At 42.2% G+C, this 17,918-nt stretch overlaps 1 protein-coding gene across 6 annotated transcripts in view; it reads right to left on the bottom strand.

Moving 5' to 3' along the window:
* The window catches only part of STXBP5L (syntaxin binding protein 5L), a 218,184-nt gene that overhangs the window by 120,062 nt on the left and 80,204 nt on the right, over nucleotides 1-17,918 (bottom strand). For all 6 annotated transcript variants that reach the window (XM_033086846.2, XM_033086882.2, XM_033086867.2 and 3 more), the window contains exons 3-4: nucleotides 17,811-17,892; nucleotides 13,244-13,344 (exon numbers count right to left, since the gene is read on the bottom strand). In XM_033086846.2, coding sequence (XP_032942737.1) covers nucleotides 13,244-13,344; nucleotides 17,811-17,892 — 183 coding nt within the window. The remainder of the gene's footprint in view (nucleotides 1-13,243; nucleotides 13,345-17,810; nucleotides 17,893-17,918) is intronic.

Raw genomic sequence — 17,918 nt, 5'->3', positions numbered from 1 at the left:
GGAAGATACCAGTATACTTTTCATTGCATTCTAATTTATTTCTGATGCTGACTCAAGGTCATTACACAACAAAAATGAGAATAAAATTTCCACAAAATCAATGAGGTGAGCAAATTAATGAAATAGAGTTGGAAAACAGACTCTTGCTTTCATCTTCAGAGGAAAGGCAATGTATATGATTTTTCTCATCTACTGGCTTGTGAAATCACTATGTAATGCTTCACTTGTTGTTCATAAAATTCTTGGAAGGTTAAGTAAAAATGGGGTTGTAATAATCAAACACAGTGACAGTGATGGGCAATAGAGAGCACAGTAGGAGCCACTAAGTTTCTTAGCAATGAAAGAAAGCCAAATAACAGAGGCTGGAACAGGAAGATGATGTTCTCAAAAGAGAAAGTTTTTGATGTATTAATTTCATTGATTTTGTAGCATCTGCATTAAAAACCCCAAACACCCAAGGGTAGAGTTTCTCTCATCCCTTCACCTAACACTGAATACATAAATCAAAAATGCAGTTTTTGATTCCCAATCTCATAGTTCCATAAAAGTAAACTGAGACCTAGTTCAAAGATAAAAGGTTGAAACTTGTCTTTTGTTTAACTTGACTTCACAGAGATGTTAGAAATTAAACTAAAGATATGTTAGTATTTCACCCTCTTCTAGCTGCAGCATACACAAATCTGTCTTTGTCATACGTTCTTACAAAAATAAGTTTAAACCAAATTTTATATCAATATCAATCAAATTATTTTGAATGACATGCTAAAATCAGGATAACACTGAAATACTGAATTTGACTTCAAAGAAAAAAATAATTTTATATGTGCATGCTTTTTCTTTGCATGTATGTTTTTTTTTTCCTTAACAGCTTCCATCAATTAAAATCATGTAGACTTAATGGAGACTAGCTGTTCTTATTTGTTGCACTTCAGTAGACAGGGACTCTGTGATTGTCCTTGTTTTTCAGCAGTCTGTAGTCTCTCTTCTCTTCTCTTCCTGCTCATGTACTGTTTAATGATATAATCTCAATGCTGACATTACTAGCTCTGTTTCTGATTAACTGGAATAATGCCCAGAGTTTATTGTGATGGAAAGAAAAGTATCCTAAATCTTTGCATTGGGTTTTTTCTTGAAGTTGACATGTGTCTGGGCAGGAAAAAGGTGGTGTGGTTTCCAAGCAACAAATTACAGTAATTTCACGACTACAAGGCACACCCTTTTGACTAAAATTTTGGCCTGAACTCGGAAGTGTGCCTTATACTCTGGAGCGCCTTATATATGGACAAAGTTCAGAAATTTGCCAACCCGGAAGTGCGAGCTGTGAACTGAACTCCGCAGGGCTGTGGGGCTCAGCGGGGTTCAGCACGTGTCCGAGTTTGGAGGACAGGTGTCTGCTAAGAAAGGTAGGAGCCTCTCTTTGAAATGGAGAATTTAAACCACCTCTCTCCAAATTATTATAATTTTGAAATTAAGGGGTTCTCAGGCAAAGATATGGGAATTAAGAATAACAGTTCTTTACTAGGAAAATTAAGATAGAAATACAGGACTACAAAGAAACAAACTCCAAACACTGACAAAGTGTCTTGGGTTACAATACAGGATGTGATCAAAGTATCTATTCTATCACTGTCTGTTGTGACTATGTGGAGCAGTGATCTTTATCTCTGTGGAAGATACTCTGCTAATGGGCCATCCATTGAAACCAGCAGGGCATTGTTCTTTATCTTTGCACCCCCCATCCTTCCTCCAGGGAGTTATCTTCTGCTAATGGCCCATTGAGTCCCACTGTGTGACTGATAAAATTACTTTATCCCATTGAGAGTTGCTTCAGCCAGGGAAGACAGCCAAGCCTTTCTTACCTAGATAAAAATTGAAATTCTAGGACACCGAGTAGCCCTTTCTCTACTGGACTCTAGAAAAAAATGAGATTTCTCCACATCACTACTAGACCTCTGGAAGGAAACTGCACCTTCTACAAGACCACTGCTTCAACAAAACCACATCTGCCATTGCAAGAAGACTGCAGCCACTATTTAATCAAACTGCTACCAACACCCTGCCTAATGGGGTGTCAAGTTGTACTCTGACTTTGTCAGGGTTTGGAGTTTGTTTCTTTGTAGTACTGTATTTCTATTTTAATTTCCCTAGAAAAGAACTGTTATTCCTAATTCCCATATCTTTGCCTGAGAGCTCCTTGATTTCAAAATTATAATAATTTGGAGGGAGGGAGTTTACATTCTCCATTTCAAAGAGAGGCTCCTGCCTTTCTTAGCAGATACCTGTCCTCCAAACTAAGACACAAAGTCAGAGTACAACCTGACACCTCATCAGAGTGACACCTGTCAGTCAGGGTGTTGGTAGCAGTCCCATTAAATGCTGGCTACATTCCTTCTGTAGTGACAAATGTGGTTCAGTTGAAGCAGTGGTCTTGTAGAAGGGTGCAGCCTCCCTCCGAAGTTCCAGCAATGATATGGAAAAAAAGTCTGGTTTTCCTCTGGAGTCCAGGGAAAAGAGGGCAACTTGGTGTCCCAGAATTTCAGTTTTTATCTAGGTAGGAAAGGCTGGGCTCTCCCCACTGTTTGGAGCAACTCTCAATGGGATAAAGTAATTTTATCAGTCACACAGTGGGACTCAGTGGGCCATTAGCAGAAGATAACTCCCTGGAGGAAGGATGGGGGGTGCAAAAATAAAGAACAATGCCCTACTGGTTTCAATGGGTGGCCCATTAGCAGAGTGTCTCCCACAGAGATAAGGATCATTGCACCACCTGGTCACAAAAGATAGTGATAGAATAGATTCTTTGATCATATCCTCTACAGTTGGTGCAACTGTTACTAATTCGTTCCCTTGTTACGCACAGATCCTCAGTAAAAAAAAAAAAAAAAAAAAAATGGACAAAGTTCGGAAATTTGCTGACTCCCAGAGGTGCGCCTTATATTCTGGTGTGCCTTATGGCCGTGAAATTACTGTACTTACTGCAACGGAATGTCTGCATGTTTTTCATTGCTCTAAGATAAGACTGGAGATATAATATAATAAAGGTCAAAAAAAAGATTTGAACAGAAATCTGAAAGATGTCTCAAAGCTTTAATTTGAAAACTTCAGAAAACCATATAATTCCCATATCTACATTATAACTGTAATGAGAAAATTCTGATTGATAGTTTGATTGATAGAGTGTTTATGCTGCCTGAACTTGCATACATTTTAAAAGACTCTGGGGGTTTTTTGTTGTCTAATATGATGCATTTTGTACTACAGTATTGGGCCTCTCATTTCTCATCTCTTTTTCATGAGACCATGAAACAGTTGTTCAGTGCATAGTTGTGAGTAAATATTTTAAATATTGCTATCCAAACCTGGCCTCAGAAGAATTTGGTAACATAGCTGCTATGTGAAAACAACATAACATGTTATGCTGTTTTTTCTAAAAAAAGCGTAAATCTACTGACTAACATGTTTTACTTTTTACAAACATTAGAAACAACCAGCACACTGCTCAGTATATGATGTAAGGTTTGACAGCGTATAGTAACATTATGTCTCCCGCTAAGTATTTTTTTCCAGAAGGAAGAAACCCAGGCAAACAATCACCTGTGGCCAGATGATATAAAATTTAAATAAACCAGGACATGTTTTTTTCCCTACTGAAGGAAAAACAAAATTTCTCAAAGACATTTTTCAAAATGGAATTTTGAAGAGATTTCTTTTTCTCAGAGAAATAATACAAGGAGCTACAGTTGGAGAGACACAAAGAAAGGCGTAGACTGCAAAAGTGTGGTTCGTCAGGTCAGAGAGTCCTGTACTGTTGCTACATCCTCAGGTAATTGTGCCAGCTACACATTTTTCTCCAGCACCTCTATGGGCCATGATGGTTTTACACGTGCATGTGTTAAGTGATTGGTTGTAAGTCATCTTTCAGGGATTTTTTTACCCTTAGGCTATCAAAGACAACTGGTAGCTCTAATAGTAATTTAGATATATTATATGAGGCATTTTGCCCTCAGAGAAGTTGTTCAATAAACATATATAAAAGTAGATACTGTGGCACAATGCATTTAAAGACTTGAAATTGAAATGAAACTGACAATAATAATATAGGCAGAATCCTGATGGACTAAAAAATATGTTGGGGAAAGACTGTAAAAGCCACCATTTAGCAAGAACAGAGATTAAATTCAAGTTTGGATCTGGATATGAACAGAGATCCTTCTAATATTCTAGAATAAAAAAACGACCAGGACTTCTGTGATCTTAGTTTAGAGTAACATTTACCCTTGTGTAATTTAAGCATAAAGAAACCAAACTGTTTTTAGAATAGCCATCTTAAGCTCTTGCAACATTTTTTCTGCAGTGGCACCAGTTCTCAGACTGCATTACAAATCCTACCCAAGATGGTAAGCATAAAAAACTAAACCTGATAAAATTGAGTCATGTTGTTGTCTCTGGTTTCTGACTGTAATGTTATTACTACTTGCTCACCTATACTTAAAAGTACACACTAACCAAGGCTTGGAAGTTTTGTCCTTCAAAAGGAAAAGTTTTGAAAGCTATTGAGAAATATGGAAGGTAGGTTCACCAAAGGTAGGCTATTCCAGAATATTCCAATTATAGGAAATTCATCATATGTTAATATGCTCAATACAGCACTTACAGGAAACATCGCTATAAAATTCTATTTTTAGTGTCTATTTTAAGCTTGGTTTTACTGATAAAAGAAAGTTTTTAATTTGAGAGATTCTCAAGAATTAGTTTTGTAGTTATTGTAATTTCACAGGTTATCTTGGTATTAATACTAATGAAACCTCTTAGGGACAAAATATTACAGAGGAAGGATAATCTGCATGGCTTCTTTTGGTTTCCTAATTTTTCTCAGATTAATGATGGAAAAAATTTACATCCTTACTGTGGCATAATTTTATGGTGAAATATTGCTTTATATTTGGATTATATGGTTCTTTGCAATAGTTGAATGCTAGACCACACCATGTACAGTAAATTCACAAATACAAGCCACACTGAGTATAAGCCGCATCACCGAGTGTTGGCAAACATTTTGTTTTTTGTCCATAAATAAGCCGCACCTGAGTAGCCACTCTGTTGTTCGCAGCAAGGACCCACGTGCAACAAAGTTGCCAAATAGTAACAGAACCGCGGCAGGGCGGGGTTTACTGGCTCAGCTCGTGCCATGAGGGCTCGGCGCTGCCGCTCGGCGGGGCCACTCGGGGCTGGCCGCCGCCACCGCTGGGCTCGGTCACCCCGGCCCGACGCTGCCCCGCGGCGGCAGGGGGGACACAGAGCCCGCCGGCACCTGCGGCAGCGATGGGACGCAGGGATGTAGCCTGCCTGCTCCTGTGGCGGCGGCACACGGAGATGGGAGCCCCCCGAGCCACGGGGCCAAGCAGGAGAGAGCCCCTGCTTCCCCCGAGCTGCAGGGCTAAGCAGGAGAGAGCTGGCCCTGCTTCCCCCGAGCTGCGGGGCCAAGCAGGAGAGAGCCCCTGCTTCCCCCGAGCTGCAGGGCTAAGCAGGAGAGAGCCCCTGCCTCCCCCAAGCCACGGGGTCAAGCAGGAGAGAGCCCCTGCCTCCCCCAAGCCGTGGGGCCAGCAGGAGACAGCTGCCCCGCCTTCCCCACCCCCTGTGCCGCCTGCACGGAGCAGCTCCACCTGCCACGCAACAGAGTAACCAATTTGTAACAACCACATAAAAGCAGGGTTTCACTGGCAGGAGCTCGACTTTGCAGTTTGCACTGACTCGGTTTGCACTCCGGGGGTTGAAAATGTCAGAAAATTATTCACGTATTGGCAGCTCCTGAGTATTAGCCGCATTTCCTGTATGGGAGTAAAATTTTGGTCAAAACGATGCACCTTGTATTTGTGAAATTACTGTAATCAGAATCTATTTTGTTGTATAGCATGACCGTGCAGCTGTACAGAGCCTTGCTTGATGACAGACCTCTGACTAATTTGAAAGTACATAAACAGAGTTTGCAGCTATACGCTATTAACCAGGAGGTTAATTTATAAGCAGGCAAGTTAAGCTATCACAGGAATCCAGTTCCTTGAAAAGGCCACTGCCTTTTCAGAGAATCTGTTTTAACTAACCCACAAGTTTCCTAACACAAATGAACAGACACAGGTACTGTTGTGACTACACAGTATTCACTCAATAGCCTCTTGCTGTCATTTTGATGAGGTTTATTTGCAAAGGGGAGTGGAAGTATTTAAAATGCCCTTAACACAGGGCACAAAATCCTCTGAGGATACAGTAAGGCAAATAAAATAAGATTCAGCTACTGTCAGGAAAGGATATAGACTCGAGATAATTTACCTTATTCAGAAACACCATTTTTTTTGTTTTGAGTGTGGTTTGTTTTAGTTCATTTTCAAGCATTTGGAGTAATAGTCTCAATCACCTTGTTCAGATACTGCAAGATCACAACTGAAGGAGTCAAATTTATCATTAATAGTGAGTTTCAGTTAACGGAACTGCTCTAAAAGTTGTCCACTTAAAAGGCTCCTCTTGCTCTGTGCAGCATACCCTTAACACTGGAGAAAGTGTTAAGAGTTTCAAAGTCAGTAATACAAATTGTGTCACCTGGTGATTCCCCTCAGAAGGGCACTTGTGGCATTGTCATGACATTGGTGTAGAGTGCATGCAGACGGATTTAAAGACCCAACATTCTGTCACCTTGTGTTCATGTGTGCCACTGTAAGTCACTGGACAAGCTGCTGCAGCACTGTTGGCTCATTTGTTACACACCAGTCAACGTGGCTAAAAAAAGAAAGGGAGGAGAGCTGTCCTCTGTGTCAGTCAACACAACTGAACCAGCTCAGCTTCGGAACAACAGGAGATGAACTGTGTTCCTAAGTGAAACAAGTGCCTGTTGCCTTATAGAACCTGGATTTCACACTGCAATCCTTGCTGGTTTTTCTACCCCAGCTGCACTTATTAAATGAGAATATTTAAGCTGTTGTATATTTAAAGTCTGGTCTGATTATGTTAAAAAAATAATGACAACCTATAATAATTTCCAGTGGTTTTGCTTAATCCTAATGTTCTTTGAAGCACATAGAGACAGTGTTCCAGTAGCTGAGTTATTTATTTTGCCTAAAATGCCTACTGAAGATCAATGTGGCATCTCCTATGACATTAAGGAAGGAAAAAGAGGTACTAAGATATGGAAGGTGTCCACAATTCTGACCTTCAGGAACACGGAGGTAATTCTTATAGAATGTTTACAGAGTTTAAAATGTTTTACCTGTCTACCCTATTTGTAAAACAAACTATAAATCATATATTATCAACCATATGCTACTGTCAAACATGTCTTTGAGTAACTGTCTTACCATTACAGCTCTTGGTATGGAGCCAAGCACTGAAACACATTACTTACATTTGTATATTCTTGGAAGTTCTTAATGCATTGTATTACATTCCAATTATAGCAATAGAAACCTAAGATGATTACTTCATATAATAGAAATATATACATTTTGGAAAAAATGTATAATTTGCTTAAGTCCAAAAATGTCCTGAGCATTACACCGTACAACAGAAAATATCTATTTGCCATTAAGTCTCTTTAGTGTTCCTTCTACACTTGCTCCAAAGAGAAACTTAATAAACTGTCAGCGAATAGCAAAGGAACAGTGAATTATGAATTATTATTATTATTATTATTACTAGTGCTGCATCATCATTAACAGGTCAGAAGAAGAAAAAAAAGTCTGGAGAAGCTGCAAACTATGATTTAATGGCTACAAAGGTGCACTTTGTTAGTGAATTATTATTCATAAACCATTCAGTGTCTTAATACTGAATCTTATATATTAAGGCAAAGACTACTGCGTTTAAGTGTTCTTTGCTCTTTACAACTATGTTTTTACCAACATTCAAAGAAAAGAACAAACATTTTTTACTTTTGTGGGAGGGATAGAGGGGATATATGTATGTATGCACTTGGGGAAACTTGACTCAAGTAATTGCAGAAACCTATACAGGAATCTGCTAAATACAAGATTTTAGTCAATTATCTCAAAATCTTAAATGTCAAGAAGAGGAAGAAGCAAATTACAAATTAAACAATTCAACTACATGATGACTGGTGCATTGTGAATAACAGCCAAAAACTGAAGTAACATTCATCTGTCTAACAGAAACTACCAGCGCTATGGTTCATGCATCAAATACCATAAAAACTTCGAATAAACTGATTGTACATGAAAGTTAATTACAGTAATTTCACGATTATAAGCCGCATCTTTTTCACTAAAACTTTGATCCCAACCCGGAAATGTGGCTTACACTTAGGAGCGGCCAATATATGAAAAAAGTTCCGAAATTTCCAAACCTGAAAGTGCAAGCTAAGGTGCTGAGCCGAGCACCTGCCAGTAAAACCTGGAATTGCACAATTGTTACAAATTGGTTACAGTAGTTTCACGAATACAAGCCGCACGGATTATAAGCCGCACTTCCGGTGCCTCAACAATGTTGCTGTCTTTGTCAATAGATAAGCCGCACCCCGAATATTAGCCGCACTTTCGTTCGTCGCGAGAATCCGTGCGCAGCTTTCACAAATTGGCCAATTAGTAACAGGATCGCGGCATAGCGGGCTTTACTGGCTCGGGGCGGGGCCAGGAAGGCTCGGCCCGTTCATGGTTGCCGACGGGGCCGCGTGGCCCAGCTCAGCGCCACGGCTTGGCGGGGCTGGCCGGGTGGTGCTGCCGCCGCCGCCGGGCTTGCTGGCCCCCCTCTCCCGTCAGCACCGCCCCGCGCCGCGTTTGCTAGCCCTGCCGGTGGGCTGCCGCCGCCGCCGCCGGGCTCGCCGGCCACCCCGTGCCGCGTTTGCTTGCCCTGCCGGCGGGCTGCCGCCGCCGCCGCCGGGCTTGCCGGCCGCCCCGCGCCGCGTTCGCTAGCCCTGCCGGCAGGCTGCCGCCGCCACCGCCGGGCTCGCTGGCCGCCCCCTCCCGTCTGCACCGCCGCCGCGTTTCCTCGCCCTGGCCGGCACTGCAGGCCCCCGCACCGCCGGGCTCCCCCACGCTGCTGGCCCCGATTCTGCTGGGCTTCCCCCGCTGCCAGGCAGCCCCACCCGCCGGCCTTCCTGCTTCTGCCATGCTCCCCTGCACTGCTAGCCCCAGTTCTCCCGGGCTCCCCCGCCCTGCTGGCCCGGGCTCTGCCGCCCCCCTGCCCCGCCCTGCTGGCTCAGGCTCTGCCGCCCGCCCCCCACACTGCTGGCCCCGCCTTTGCCAGGCTTTCCCACCTCTGCCGGGGCCGGCCGGGCTCCAGCTTGGCTTGGGGCTGCCGCGGGCTCTCACTTCCGTGTTGGCAGCTTTTAGAATTTTGTTAATGTATTAGCCGCCCCGGAATATTGGCCGCACTTCCGGGTTTCCACCAAAATTTTGGTCAAATTGGTGCGGCTTGTATTCGTGAAATTACTGTACTCTGTTGCGTGGTGGGTGGAGGCGGGCTCCATGCCCGCCTGCCACCACAGGAGCAGGTGGACTCCATCCCCGCCTGCCGCCACAGGCAGTGCTGGGCCGGGGAGAGCAAGCCCGGTAGTGGCAGCAGCGTCGCCCGGCTGGCCCCATGCGGCCTCGCTGAGCAGTAGTGCTGAGCTGGGCCACTTGGCCCCGTCGGCAGCCCCAAGCGGGCCAAGCCCGCCTGGCCCTGAGCCAAGTCAGTAAACCCCACAATCCCACGATTCTGTTACTAATTGGCAACTTTGTTGCACATGGGCCCTTGCTGCGAACGACAGTGCAGCTTATAATCAGGTGCGGCTTATATATGGACAAAGACCTAAAGGTTGCCGACAACTGGAGCTGTGGCTTATAAACAGGTGCAGCTTGTAATCGTGAAATTACTGTAATCAAAGTCAAGTAAAACAAGCATTTGGAATAATAAAATCATCAAGCAGAAAAAACATGAAAATTTAAAGTGCATTATATTGTATCAATTCATTAAGTAATCATTTGTTTAAAAAAACAACTAAACCAAACAGTGCAGCAAGGAGACAAACATACTAGATTAATAAAACTAAAGTTTTAAAAATCCTGAAGAGAGACATGAAAATAGAAAAATTTTAAAGATTCAGATGTTCAATTTTCAGAGATAAAATGCATCTGAACAATTATGCATTTGGCTCTGTGAAAGCTACCTAAATCTAAAATTATGTTATATTATAATTAAACTTATAAGAACTAGCCTTTGATTTTCTAAACACTTCCCTATATGGCATCTTTCAATACCTTAGTATTTTTTGAAGTCCATCAATATTTTAAACCTATTTTCTGTCAACAAGCATTTCTCCGGATTTAGGAAACATTTAAAAACCAGCTTGTTCATTGGTTCACAAACTTAAGACAAAAGACTCTATTAAATACGGATCATGCCTTCTCTTAACCCTCACCACAAGAGGAGAGGGGAGGATGAAAATAAAGTATTTTTAACTGTTCCCACAGTGAGGGAAACATTACTTTTTGGAAGCCAGACCTTTGAATTTCTTGAAGAAAATCTATTTTGATCTTATAACATTATCAGCTTCTCAAGTTCCCCTTACATCCATTTTGTGATAGATTTTGTATAGCTAAGGCAACCATTGTTTCCTCCGCTGTTTCTCTGACCATCCCATATTTAGAACTTCTGTTCTCAAACACCAAGAATACATTCAGAAAAAAATGAAAGCTCTTTATTAGACTTAGCTCTATTAGGCATATAAATGTTCCAAAATGAGAGAATTAATTAGAGCTTTAGCCTTATTTTTTGCTACTTGCCCAGAGGCTTACGTTGTATTTTACATACTAAATGTGAAATTGAGCTTAGAAAATTGAAAGTTAGATGATTTAAAATAAATTTATATGGTTGTAAAAAGAAAGAAAGAATAAAAATGAAGTTATTTCATTCTGAAGTCAAGAGCTTGAACAATAATAAAAAAGCAACCAGAAGCTCAGGACAGGGCTAATCCCTGAGAAGAAATGAAAAGCCTACAATGTTATTTCTTCATATTTATGGAAAACTCTTTTTAAATTTAAAACTGGACTTACTTCTTTGGCAATTATATTGCAGGACATTTGCCTCACAGCATTTGGTGTGCTAATAAAATTATTTAAAAGGCAGCAATTGAACCAATAACACAAAATATACATAAAAGAATAATATAACAGTAATTTTTTTCTCACAACTTACTAGATTTTGATAAAAGACAGTATAGTTATCTATGCATTTGTAACAAATAATTTACATTCTCAGATCTTATTTGCATCTCAGTTCAAAAATGTCATTAGAGAAAATATGGTTTAAAGTAAAGTAAAGTTTTCCATTATTCTAAACAACTCGCTTGGAAATATTTTGTCCACTGTTTCAGGGTGTCAAACAAAAAAGAAAATTAGGCAAGTGTGATGACAAATGTTTTGGTCTTAGCAAAGGGCAAATGTGTGTGAATTTTTCTTAGAAAGAAATGTTGATAAAATACTGACCAAGATAACAGGTTAATTCTCTGAAGAGAAGACAGAGATAAACAGAGGCTGATTGTTTAGGTTCTGTGACAGATTTCTGGCTGGGAGAGCATGACCAAGATGTACTGGAATAACTTCTATGCTATTTAGATTTATCAATGACAGATTGGGAATAATGCACCTACCTGATTAGAGTACCAAGATTCAAACATTTTACCATACATAAAATGATAACTTACTGTTCAGAAGCAGCTAGAAATGCACACATAACTTTTCATTTTCATCTTCCCTCACACAGTCCCAAAGTACTTGATACACCTTTCCTGTAGGTTATAAACTCAGCCTGCTTATTCCCTAAATTATTACACTGTACTTCCCACTAAAAATCATACACCTCGCTGATATTTTAGCGCAAATATTATTTTTATCTGGATAATAAGCAACAAAGAAAAATGTATTTCCATAATAATTTTCAGACTTGCTGCAGCTAATGATTTGATGCGTCTGTTCATTTCACAGCTCTGGTGAAATACTGGGATCTTACCTCACTGCACAAGCAAATCTATAAATATCAGAATAAGTTGCTGCACCTTAATAAACACTGAATGCACATGCTGCGGGAATATTTTCATATGAGCTAAATTTCCAGTTAAAAACAACTGCTGCATATATGCACTGAATCTTGGTCTCCTGACTACTGTCCTAATTTCTTAATAGAAACTTGGAACTTTTTCTCAATATTAATAGATGTACAGCACTGAAGTTTCCTAACATAATACCAGGTTTTACTTGGATGACTATATACAGATTGAAGTGCTCAGCTCCTGTTTGAGTTTGAAAATTACAGCCACTCATTTAATCTATTTTCAGTACAGATTCCTACAATTAGGTACTGATAAAATAAAACTTAGAGAAACACCCTATTCACTTGACACTTACCTGAGTTTCCCAAATTCATAACCTATTTCTGCTAAACTTCCAAAAATAAAATTATTTCAAGGTAAAGAAATACAGTAATTTCACGACCATAAGGGGCACTGGACTATAAGGCGCACCACCCGGGAGTCGGCAAAATTCGCAACTTTGTAGATCATATAAGGCGCACGGGACTATAAGGTGCATTTTTTTTTTTGCAGTGAGGCTCCGCCCCCAACTCCCCCCGTGCTGTTGCTGGCCAAGGCCCCGCCTCAACCTGGCAGCCATGGGTCCCCAGGACCACCTGGACCCGGGAGGGGTGGTGCCGCGGGCCCCCAGGTCCGCCTTCACCCAGTAGCCATGGGCCCCCAGGCCCACCCGGACCCGACAGGGGGAGTCCCATGGGCCCCCACGCCCGCCTTCACCCAGCAGCCATGGGGTCCCAGGCCCGCCTCCACCCAGCAGAGGTGGTGCCGCGGGGCCCCGGGCCCGCCTCCACCCGGCTACCGTGGCACTGCCAGCTCCCCCCACGGCTCGCGGCTCACACTTCCGGGGCGGCAAATGTCGCAACTTTGTACATCATATAAGGCACACCGGATTAAAAGGCGCACTTCCGAGTTCGGGGGAAAATTTTAGTCAAAAGGGTGCGCCTTATAGTCGTGAAATTACTGTAATTATTATCCTCATACAGCCAGCTGAAATACTCTATTACTGAACAATAGTTCAGCCAAAAGTGAGTGCTTGTGTCCAGTTTGAAGAAAAAATTAATTACCCTTCACAGCAGTTCATGCAAATGTAGAAAGCCAGAATGTATTCTAAGAAATCTAGAAAGTGCTATTTTTATAATGAGATCTCTATTTCTCGTCATATAGTCTTACCTTTCTCTGTTAAATTTCAGAGAATGTAGAACAGCTGGTCGTTTCTGTCGGAGGTTCCACAAATGAAGTGCATCATCTGCACATGCACTGACCAAAGCACCCTAGAGCAGACACAAAATACAGCAACGTGTTATTTTTCTACAGATTCTATTCTATTCTTACGTAATACTTACTGCTAAAGATCTACCTATGAAACTGACAGTTTATGAAAAATCATTACTTTCATCTAGAACAAAAATATTCTACACTAAATAATACACAATCGAATCGATCTGGTAAATGTAAACATTTTAAATTAGTACAAGGTCAGCCAAAGTTAAATTAAAACTCTATCAGTTTAAAATTCAAATTAAAGCTTTGTACCAAGGTTACACAAGCCAACACTCAAGTCCTTCCACGTAAGGAGAAATATTAACAAAATGGAAAACAGACAACACTTACAGTAATTTCACTATTATAAGATGCACCTGATTATAAGCCGCACTTCTGGGTGTACTTCTTTCTTTGTCCATATCTAAGCCGCACCTGATTATAAGACGCACGTCCAGGTGTCAGCAATTGTCTTGGGTTGCAATACAGAGTGTGATAAAAGGTATCTATTCTATCACCATCTGCTGAGGGTGGGGGCAGTGATCCTTATCTCCATGGGAGATATCTTGCTAATGGGCCATCCACTGAAACCAGGCGGGGCATTGTTCTTTATCTTTTCACAACCCATCCTTCCTCCAGCAAGTCATTTTCTGCTAATGGCCCATTGAGTTCCACTGTGTGACTGATAAAATTACTTCATCCCATTGGAAGTTGCTCCAGCCCGGGGAAGAGCCCAACATTTCTTAACCAAGATAAAAACAGAGGTTTTGGGACACTAAGGCAGCCCCTTCCTCCACTGGACTCCAGAGGAAAACCGGATTTCTCCACATCACCACTGGACCTCCGGAGGGAAACTGCACCTTCTACGGGAGCACTGCTTCAACTGAATCACATCTGTCACTGCAGAAGGACTGCAACCACAATTGAATGGGACTGCTACCAACACCCTGCCTGAGGAGGTGTCAGGTTGTACTCTGACTTTGTCAGGGTTTGGAGTTTGTTTCTTTGTAGTACTGTATTTCTATTTTAATTTCCTGTCCTGGGGTGATGTTATGGTGCTTGTATCCCCAGTCGTGTGTTCTGTTTAAGTGAAGGTTTGTTTTGTCTACTTATCAGTTGGCTCCCCTCCCCCATCGTCTGTACTTAGGAGAGGCTAGGTTTGCAGGCTTTGCTGGCTCTTGCTTGCTTGCTTGCTTGCTTGGCTTGCTGGCTTTAGCTTTGCTGGCTTTAGCTTTGCTGGCTTTTGCTTTTGCTTATTAGTTAGTTTAGTTAGGTGGTCCAATCTCTTTCCCTGGACTGTTTTTTTTTCTGTTGTTCTTTCTTTCCCTTTCTATATACCATCTGAACCTGTTCTGGACCGGGACCTGGGAAACACCAAGGAACACCGGGAGTCTGCAATTTGTGATCTGCAGCAGTCATCCCCAGCGCCGGAGACTGATACCACTCGCAGGAGAGATTTTCTGAGTTTGTCATCCTCTCAGAGCGGTGGGGCTGTTCATTTTCTTCTCTTGTGTTGGGGAGTGTTTTGTTTGTTAAATAAACAGGTTTTTTCCACTTTTCTCCTGAGGAAATTCTTCCCGAACCCAGTGGTGGGGGGAGGGGTCGTGGGGGTTTTGTTTTCTGGGGGCTCCTTCTGGAGGTTTTCCCCAAATTTGCCCTAAAGTGGGACATTTCCCTAGAAAAGAACTGTTATTCCTAATTCCCATATCTTTGCCTGAAAGCCCCTTGATTTCAAAATTATAATAATTTGGAGGGAGGGGGTTTACATTCTCCGTTTCAAAGAGAAGCTCCTGCCTGTCTCAGCAGACACCTGTCCTCCAAACTAAAACAGCAACTTTTCGTTCTTTGTCCATATATAAGCCACACCTGATTATAAGCCGCACTTATGGGTTTGGACCAAAATTTTAGTCAAAATGGTGCGGTTTATAATCGTGAAATTACTGTACTTAAAATGACAAGTGTGAAAGATATAACTAAATGATAAAGGGATAAAAGCATGCATCGGCACACATGTGACAATGCCAAGCACAGCTTAGTAGTCATATCAAGGTACCATGATAAGTTAAAACTGGAACTGTGAAAAGAGGATACAGATAAGAAAGTAGGGACAGGTAGCTAGAGGACAGGATGCAGGAAGTACTAAGAGATGTAGACAGAAGGGCAGAGTCTTTATCACATAACAGAAATACTCTGAAGGCTGATTCTGCTTGTTGTGTCCCAAAAATAGTCATCTTTCAAAGTACAGGCCTCTATCTGACTGAGAAGCTTGGAGTGAACTTATTCTACCTGCTTTTGACTGCCTATCTGTTCACCACAGAACATTGATGACATGAAAATTATCTGCAGGGGAAGCTCCCTACTGCTCCTGCAGTGGTTTACTACACTTACGCCTCAGATCAGGCACAGGTCTACCCTTGTGTATTACCATCACAGAGAGGAACAGATTGGCCAAACACAAGGCGATGCTTTATACCAAGGAAGGGCAAGGATGTAACTGGAAAGATTAGTTCCTACCATCTATGACTGACTGATAAACTTCTCTAATTCTAGCAAATTTTCTTTCCAAAACCAACCTATGCAAATGAAATTTATGGATGTGAGACTTCTCTAATACAATGTAATCCATTCTTAAATTCTCATCTCCCAAAGACTCAGAAAAACTGTCCACTACAGAAATCAAATTAATCCTTTGTATTATGAGGTTTGCTGGTTACCCAATGAAAACAAAGAATATTCACTCAAACTTTGTCCCTCCTGTTCTCATCCCTGCATTCCTATTAAGAATTACACTGGATTGTTTCTAAAGTTTCAGTCCTCCTTCCTTAGTGTCTGTGCTTCAGTTATTTTCTCCAAAAAGGTATAGGAAAAAAATAAATACAGTAAATTCACGAATACAAGCCACACTGAGTATAAGCCACATCTCTGGGTGTTGGGAAATATTTCGTTCTTTGTCCATAAATAAGCCGCACCTGAATACAAGCCGCTCTGTCGTTCGCAGCGAGGACCCGCGTGCAACAAAGTTGCCAAATAGTAACAGAACCGTGGCATGGTGGGGTTTACTGGCTCAACTAAGGCTGTGCAGGCTCGGCGCGCTAGCGGCTGCTGACAGGGCCGGGTGGCCCAGCTCGGTGGTGCCGCTCGGGGCTGGCTGTCACCTCTGGGTTCGCTCGCCCCGGCCCCGCTCCCACCGCGGCGCCGGCCGGGCACGGAGAGCGTGCCCCGCTCACGCCGCAGCGCCGGCCAGGCACGGAGAGCAATGGCGGCGCTGGGCCCCCGTCGGCTCCCCGAGCTGCAGCCATGGCGGTGCGGGGTCCCCCCCTCCTCCCCGAGCCACAGCAATGGCGGCGCGGGCTCCCCTCCTCCTCCCCGAACCGCGGCAATGGCGGTGTGGAGTCCCACCCTCCTCCCTGAACCGCGGCAATGGCGGCACGGGGTCCCCCCATCTCTCCCCCGGGCTGCAGCAGAGGAGGGAAGAAGAGAGCTCTCCTGCCTCTCTCTCCACCCCCTGTGCTGCCTGCAGGGAGCCAGGGCAACAGAGTAACACTTTGTAACAATTGCGAAATGCCGGCTTTTACTGGCAGGTGCTTGGCTCGGCGCCCTGGTTGGCACATCTGGGGTTGTAAATGTCAGAAAATTATTCACATATTAGCCGCCCCCGAGTATTAGCCGCACTTCCGGGTTTCCACCAAAATTTTTGTCAAATTGCTGCGGCTTGTATTCGTGATATTACTGTACTTTTCAGGTTTTAAAAAGCCATAAAACTAAAACTCCCTGAGAAGATCTCCCCATTTACAAAGAGGACTTGAAACTGTCAAAAGTGTTTCCTTACATCATGGGAGAAAATTAATCAAAACTGAACTAAGATTTGGCCAATTGCTAAGGTCCTAAAAAATTCCTCTCTTATTTGTATTACTGAGAAATTCTTCTTGCCTATTCCCATCTTCAGAACCTTCTGCACAGAGCAAACTATAATCTGGCACTGTTTCTACATGTTGTCAAATTTGATTTTGACAAATAATTTACAAAGACTAAGCATGATAGTTTGATTGATGATCCCTGCAATTTCTTTTCATTGCTTCATGTAATAGTATATCCCTAAGTATTGAGTTTTCAGCCAAAAACTATCAATATATTTTCATAAAAAGATTTAGCTTATTTATTAATTTCTATTTGAACCAGGACTGTCCAGCATATGTAGTAACTTAATAGATTTTACATCGTTTTACACACATTCATGTATCAACTGCCTTTTGTTCAGTGCTTTAAACTGATGTATAGGAAGGCAATACTTTTCCTCTAAGTGCAGTCCCATAAATATTTTTCTAAAAGCATGTAGGTTGAATGTCTTCTGGATGTACACCACTTACATGTTGGCACAATTTGTCAACAGGAGAAGTTATATCACTCAATTACAATAACATGAATTGACTTATTCAACTAAATTTATACAAAAGAATCTGAGTAAATATGTCCTTACCTCATTGATTAAGAACTGGAGCTGCAGAACTGCAGCACCACTTTCATGTTGGCAGTAGCAATCAACACCAGGCCTGCCCAATCTGTTGCCATCAACGTCAAGGATTCT

The sequence above is a fragment of the Catharus ustulatus genome, chromosome 2 (genome assembly GCF_009819885.2).
Source record: "Catharus ustulatus isolate bCatUst1 chromosome 2, bCatUst1.pri.v2, whole genome shotgun sequence".
In the NCBI taxonomy this organism is placed as follows: Eukaryota; Metazoa; Chordata; class Aves; order Passeriformes; family Turdidae; genus Catharus; species Catharus ustulatus.
Note: the sequence above shows the minus strand (reverse complement) of the source record. Positions and strands in the feature narration are given on the sequence as shown.